This window comes from Otolemur garnettii, unplaced genomic scaffold (assembly GCF_000181295.1).
Source record: "Otolemur garnettii isolate 467f Iridium unplaced genomic scaffold, OtoGar3 scaffold00045, whole genome shotgun sequence".
Taxonomy (NCBI): domain Eukaryota; kingdom Metazoa; phylum Chordata; class Mammalia; order Primates; family Galagidae; genus Otolemur; species Otolemur garnettii.
Window position 1 is genome coordinate 3,437,903 of NW_003852440.1, and position 7,490 is coordinate 3,445,392.

At 33.3% G+C, this 7,490-nt stretch overlaps 1 protein-coding gene across 1 annotated transcript in view; it reads right to left on the bottom strand.

Moving 5' to 3' along the window:
- AIDA (axin interactor, dorsalization associated) overlaps nt 1-7,490 on the bottom strand; it is a 44,200-nt gene that overhangs the window by 25,590 nt on the left and 11,120 nt on the right. Inside the window, exons 3-4 of the mRNA XM_003790961.2 lie at nt 2,374-2,427; nt 1,927-1,981 (exon numbers count right to left, since the gene is read on the bottom strand). Coding sequence (XP_003791009.1) covers nt 1,927-1,981; nt 2,374-2,427 — 109 coding nt within the window. The remainder of the gene's footprint in view (nt 1-1,926; nt 1,982-2,373; nt 2,428-7,490) is intronic.

Here is a 7,490-nt window from a genome sequence, read left to right on the forward strand (position 1 = left end):
AAAAAAAAAAAACTAATGGAAACTAGTAACTAAATAATAAGCCAAAATCTTAATTACTTTTATCATGAAAAAAATTAAACATGATAATTTTCTTTAGAGTCATTATATAACAGAGATATCTTAACTGTCCTAAAAATTGACTGTGGGGACGGTTTCACAACTCTGTTAATAAACTAAAACCACTATACACTTCAAATAGGTGAACTGTATAGTATTTGAATTATATCTTAACAAAGTTACTAAAAATAATCTTATAAAATGTATTTGTTAATGCTTTAAGAAGAATCAAAACAAAATTCTAGGTATAAAAATGCAGTAGTTAAAAATAAAAATTTGTGAGAAATTTTACATTATTTTATTGGCATCCTTATTATTGTGTATACATAAGAACTATTTCTGAATATAAAATTATGTCTTATAACAAAAAGCTTATGAATTATATAAAGAAACTAAAACTATTAAAATGACATGGTTCATCATAATTTTTGCCATTTTCAGAAGGATGGTGTTCTAAGAGAGAAATATGATCACCTAACAATTGCAAAAGCAACTAGAGTCACAAACCAATCTACCAAGTATTCCCATTTTTTGGGTTACTTTTCTTGACCAACTCAAACAATACAAATCAGATCCCTTCTTTTTTTTTTTTTGAGACAGAGTCTCACTATGTTGCCCTTGGTAGAGTGCCGTACCATCACAGTTCACAGAAACCTCAAACTCTTGGGCTTAGTGATTCTCTCCCTCAGCCTCCCAAGTAGCTAGGACTACAGGCGCCCGCCACAATGCCTGGCTATATTTTTGTTGTAGTTGTTGTTTGGCAGGCCCAGGGTGGGTTTGAATCCACCAGTCTCGTTGTACGTGGCTGGAACCCTGGCCGCTGAGCTACAGGCACCAAGCCCAGATCCCTTTTGGTATAGACTCTGAAAGTTCCTTTCTTGTCCTGGACCCACAATTACAACCACATTTCACTACTTCTATAATATATATGTTTTTGTCAGACTTGCTATAAAAGAATTAGAAATTGGCGGTTTGTAGACTTTATGTGAATATTCTCTTCAGTTCTTATGAGACAGATTCTCTCACCTGAGACATGAAAACATCAGAAGGACTGCCCCAGTGAGGACAGAACCAGTCTGACTGTCCAGAGATTCAGGCCCTGCTCAGCTACTAAGGGTTGATGTGAAACAGGACAAATCACTTCATCTCTTTCTTCAACCACCAAGTAAAGAACTCAACTATACGACTCCTAGGACTCCTTTACGCCTTTAAAATACTATGATCTTACGATTCCCAACTTAAGAATTTGACTTAGATGAATAAATAGAACCTACAATTCCCGATTTGCATAAAAATGTTAAGATGTACAATCTTGTTTCGATGACAGATGAGAATCCCGAGTTGCATTCATTTGGTCTTACTTCAACTCTTGAGCATTGGCCCATATTACAAACATTTCTCCTAAAATAACATGCATTTCAACCAGCAAAGAGCTTCCTTTGGCATAATCTTAACCACCAAAACATGTGAAGGAACTGTTTACTTCAGTAAGTGGAGACAATATGGAAATAGTTTGTAGAGCAGCTCCAGCAAGTGGACTGAAGTTTTCAGTGACGTGTAGTAAACACGAGCATCAAGGACTACAGCTTAGATCTCTACTAGACACTGCTCTAATGGTCCCAAAGTGATTACAGTCTCACTGAGGTGATTAAGACAAAATAAAGACAAGATATAATCTATCTTATAATGAAATACAAACAATAATTACCACAAACATTATAGGAATTATAAAAGTATGAAAAAAAAAATCACCTAGCACTAGATAGTAGCACAAATAAATCAAATTAACATCTATGATAATCTTAGTATCTATAAAAAATTAACTTTTTCTAAAGGAGTATCATTAAAAAGACATAAAAGAAAACTTACTTGGTTCTAGCTTCTTCAGGTCCTCCAGTTTAAATTCTTCTTGGGATTGTGTAGACTAAATTTAAAATAAACATATTACATCTTTTTATTACAAAGATTTCATTGTACACCGAGTCTTTTAAGTGGCAAGAAACAACATTTACAAGAACCTGTTTCTTGCCTTGAAGGTAGAAAATGAAAAATCCCAAACTAGTTTTTGTTTATTTTTGCATTCTGGGAACATTCAGGCTAAAGGTAACAGAAAAAAAAAAGAAATCATCTTTTATTTTGCAGTTTATAAAACATGAGCTAAATCTTTTATGTATGAGTTTAATAGATGAATTCCCATTGTTACAAAACTTTTCTGAAATACTACTACTTTTGGCACAAATATCTAATGTTTTATCAGAATGATTCAGAATAATTTATTTTTCTTGTATTAAAAAGAGGGGAAGAAAGCTCGTGTACCTGTAAAGCTGCACTTCGTAATTCCAAGCATGTCGCAATCTTGCCTATGGTTTTCTGTAGGAAAAAAAGAAGCTGTAAATATCAAACTCTTTATAACTGTTAGTTGTCAAAAGCATGGCAATTTTTTATTGATGAGATATATAATTCCTTTAAATAAGTTAAATTTTATTTCTTTCTAGCATCTTGCAGACTTTAGAGAAGAGAAGCAGGAGGCAAAGGACTGAGCTAAGGGAAGGGAGATGAGTATATATTCTTTTCTTACTTAATGAACAACAACTAATTTGGTGACAGCTTTAGATATGATTTAAAGGACAATGAAAAGGCCTTCCTAACATCTTCCCTCCCTTTTCTTCTCTAGAAAGCCCGAAGTTCACTAGAAGAACTTAAAAATATGTGAAAGTTAGCATAATGCTATCATTTACTTTTGACTTACGTCCAACTCCGACTTGTTCAATTATACAAAGACAACACTAAGCAAAACCAATATTTGTGATGAACAACGGCACATTTTATAGTCAGATCTGTTTTACAGACAGATCTATTTTACGTAAAGAGCTATAAAATGGATAAGTCATAGTCCTTGACTTAATAGGCTCGTGTTCTGTTATCTGAGATGAAACACATACAAAATCATTATAATATAAAGTAGACACACTTGATTATGTAAGCTTTAGCAAAGCAAGCCATTATATCTACTGAAGAAACAGAACAAGATCTATACTAGGAATCAAGTCCCAATGACTAGGAGGATTTCGAAGTTAAAGAATTAGGGGATGTCATGGCTCTACTGCCTAAAGGTCCAAACTGAAATCAGGGGGAGATAAGTTTGAAAAGCTTGGAGAAGAGGGAAGTCACTGTGAAATGGACCTTCAAGACCAGTTAGGCATCTCTATCAGATCTGCCCTGTAAGATGGACGTGACAAAATCATACAGACAGCAAAACAAAGAAGGGGAAAGACTAAAAGCAAAATCAAGCAGGTTATTTCAACAATCCAGGAAAACAGTAGTCAGAACACAAATACAAATAACTGGAGAAGAAAAGAAAAGGAGATTCATATAAGAAACCGCCAGCAGAGCAGGCAGCTGAATTATGCCCATTAAAACTGGTTAAGTTTTCAAAAAAGATATTTAACTTTTTATTAGAAATAAATCCAGATTATAAAAGCAAAATATTTATGCACAATGTTTTCAATACCTGCACAATGAAATATTCTAGAAAAAAATTATTTTTCTAAATATACTGATGACTCACAAAAGTAAACTGGATTTGATGGTTTTCTCTTTTGTCAATGTTCTCTAGAAGGCAAATGAAGAGCAAAGAAGAGCACTGCTGAGTGTGGTCCTGGCGCCTGGACCTTGCACTAGTGGGCACTATACAATTATTGTATTTACAGTAAGAAACTGAGGGAACAATCACAGAATAAACCACTACTGAGCAAGATACGACTCGGAGCTGAGGAACAAGTAACAATACTATCTCCATAATCCATACAGATTAATTTTAATCCCAATATAAGAATTTAGAAAATGTCTGATTTTATTCTGAAAATTTACATTTAGAGATTACATTAGAAAATAACTGTTATACATAGTAACTACAAAAGCATTCAGGAAATTCATGGCAGAGTTATTCACTCTCTCCAATAACTACTGTATAGAAACCAGCAATAGTTTTCCATATAAAATCTAATATTCCTGATCATTTTGTTTACACATACCCAACTCTGACAAAACTAGTAAACCTATTTTAAACATAAAAATAATAATAAGAGTTATAGCAATGGCTGATAACCATTGAGTGCTTACTAAGTGACAGGCTCTCCTAAGTGATTTATAAACTCCTCACTGAGAATCCTGCATCAGATACTATCATTTCATAGATAGGAAAACTGAAGCAGAGAAGTTAAGTAATTTGCCCTGGACATCAATGCCTTCTCTAAAATACAGCCATACACTCTGTGTTCTTTTAAAAATAAGTTTGTCTATATTGATATGTATCAATGAGTAATTTTTTACAATGTTAATGTCTTTTCCTTCTTTACCATAAAATCCATTTGATTTCTTGCTTTTAACATGTAAGGTAAAATGTTATAGTTTAACAACTCTGAGTCCACAAACTATTTTAAATTTAAGCATTTCTTCAAGTTAAGCAGAAGCAATAGGTTTTTAAACAGAAATCTACTGAACTATGGCAAAATACCAATAGGAATTATTCATAACTATTTTAAGGGACCACACCCAAACTCACTATCACTTCAGCTGTGGCATTAACTGTTAAAACATGTAGCATTTACTAGGGTCAAAATCAAGTTCTTGCTGCTGGAATTGTTTCACCTTTCTTAAAAATAAATGGTTCAAAAAACTGACTTGTTAAGAAACACAAATTCACATGTGCTAGAGTACAGTGTTGACTATTAGTGTACAATAACACTAAGCATTGAAGGTGAGTGAAGTTTAATATTAGATACACTTGAATTATAGGCACTTCATTCAAATTAATTGGTCATACCTAACATGATATAGAAATAAAAAATACTTTCATTTGAAGAATATTGGCTACTTTACTTTGTCATTGCTAGGAAAATTGATAGCTCAAAAGAACAGTTATAGGAAAAGATAGAATAAAAATGGATAATTAAAGAGCTAAATTAATTTTAGCTCTTTAAATGTATTCAATTTATGTAAGGAAAAATAGGATTAAAAAACACACATAAAGTAGTATAGTCTCAATCTAGACTTTTTTGCAGTTTTGCACCCTACTCCTTGAGCCACAGGTGCCGCCCTTACACTTAACTTTTTAAACAGCCAGTCATCTACCGTCTAGCTGGGCAGGGTGGAAAGAGGGAGACAGGCAAGCGGGGGAGTAATGGAACCCTGTAAAATATAACACAAGCAGACAGTGCTAGGAATCTCATTACCACCAAATCTGACTCAAAACAGGGAAATACTTTCTAAGCATCATGAGACAGGATGTTCTATTCTGTCCAGAAACTTACATGAGAAAATTTACTACACCAAAGTTCGGAATTCAACGGAATGAAGCTCTTGGCAGTTAACTGCTGGCTACTATACCCGGTTGTTACAACGACCAAACCATTGGGAACTGAAATGAAAGCTAAGTGAACTAATCATGAGGGAGAATCAAATAAGAATCATGAACTTTCTTATTTTATACCAGAAATCCTTGAGGACATTAAGAAAGTATATATGCAGTTTTCATAGTATTATCTCCATTTAGCATTAGAAATCAGTGGTTTTGCTTTAGAGTTCTTTAGATTTAAAATAAGCATTGTGAAAATGTGTGTATGTTATTCCCTCAAAAATTAGGGTTTACTGAAAAAATTAGGATTTCTTTTAAAATAATAATTGTGAATAAATATCAATAACTTAAAGATCTAAAAAAAGCATTTATACATCAAATATTTCTGAGAACTCACTGGTCGGTAGACAGTAAAAATCTTCATAAAGGAAGTATTTTAAAAATACGATTGGCTTAAAAAAAAAATCTTATCTCAAGTCTCACAAACTATCGAATAGTTGGCATGATTCTAAAATTTGCCACTGCTACAAAAATACTGAAAATAGTAAAAGTATAAAGAATACAATTCAAAATAAAAAACAGTTTGCTTGGACCAATGTAAGGATCATTCTCCAAAATACAATGAAATTTTTTTTTCCCCTTTTGCTTATGTGCCAGGTTTGCTATTTAATAAGTTTTATAGATCCAAAACTTTATATCAAATTTCTTTCTTTTTTTTTGCAGTTTTTGGCCAGGGCTGGATTTGAACCCACCATCTCCAGTATAGGGAGCTGGCACCCTACTCCTGTGAGCCACAGGTGCCAACCTTATATCAAAATTTCTAATAATATGGTTCAGAACACTAAACTCAATGAACCGTCCTATAAAGGGAGAAGGGAGACTTCCAAAAGCAAATAAATTCTAAAATCCAAACTCTTTGATATATTTGACATATATGTTAACATACTACAGGCCCTGAGAAGTCACAAAGTTTCTGTTCAAATAACATCTATTAATTTCTGACAATCAGTGTTCCCTAGAACATACCTGGAAGGGCTTTCTTTTCTAATCATTTATTAACTTGGAGCCTCCAATAAATTTTTCCTATGTTACATTCAAATAAGGCCTACATGTCCATTGTGAATGTTTCACTTGCCTTTTTAAAGACAAATTTTTAAATGCTACAACTTGCTTTACATTCATAACATAATACAGAATAATCCGGGGATCCTTCTCTAAGCCCATGGAATAGGCAGGCAGGCACAAGGTCTCTAGATACAATTGGCAGCCACAGGCAGGAAAAAAATAAATACCTTAGGAATCAGGCATCCTAAAAAGGAAGAGGTACAATACGCAAAAAAACAGGCCTCCCACAAAGAAGAGGTACAAAACGTAGAGGACCTTGTAAGACTTAGGGATACCTTTTAAGATCATTTAGGTTCTCTAACCCCAAATTTCAGACGTAAGAAAATTAAGGCCCAGAGCCAGAATACAAGACTCTTGACTCCAGATCTCTGCTCTCCCCTCTAGGTCATGCTGCTTCCTAGTCCTTTTGGGATGAAAGATCCATAGGTCTTCATCCAAAGATAAACTAAAAAAAAATAGCAGTCATGTGGCTGCTAAGGAACAGCTACAGATTAAAGAATAAAGAGCATTAGAGCTTCAGCTTTAGAAAGTTAAAGAAAATTATAATAAAAAAGAGTTAATTTTTACTCATTAGTCTAAATTATCATCATATGAAAAGGTTCATTTCGTGAAGGTTTTTTTTGTAATTTTCATGTTTTAGAAGGTCAAATCACTTTGTTTGAGATCATGTGACTCATGGGTCCTATACCTAAACAAAAGATGTTGAAAATAAGGCTTATTAGTAACTTAAGGCAAATAGGTGATTAAGAAATATGCGGTCATTTTCTTTCAAGCTACTATAAAGGGAATTATGCCTGTGATCTGATTTTTCAGCTTGATGGTTGTTGATGTATATTAATATTACTTATTTATGGATATTTATTTTACATTCCAAGACATTACTGTATTTCTTGATCACTTCCAAAAGTCTCATAGTTGACACCCTGGGGTTTTCTTTTTTTTTTTTTTTTTG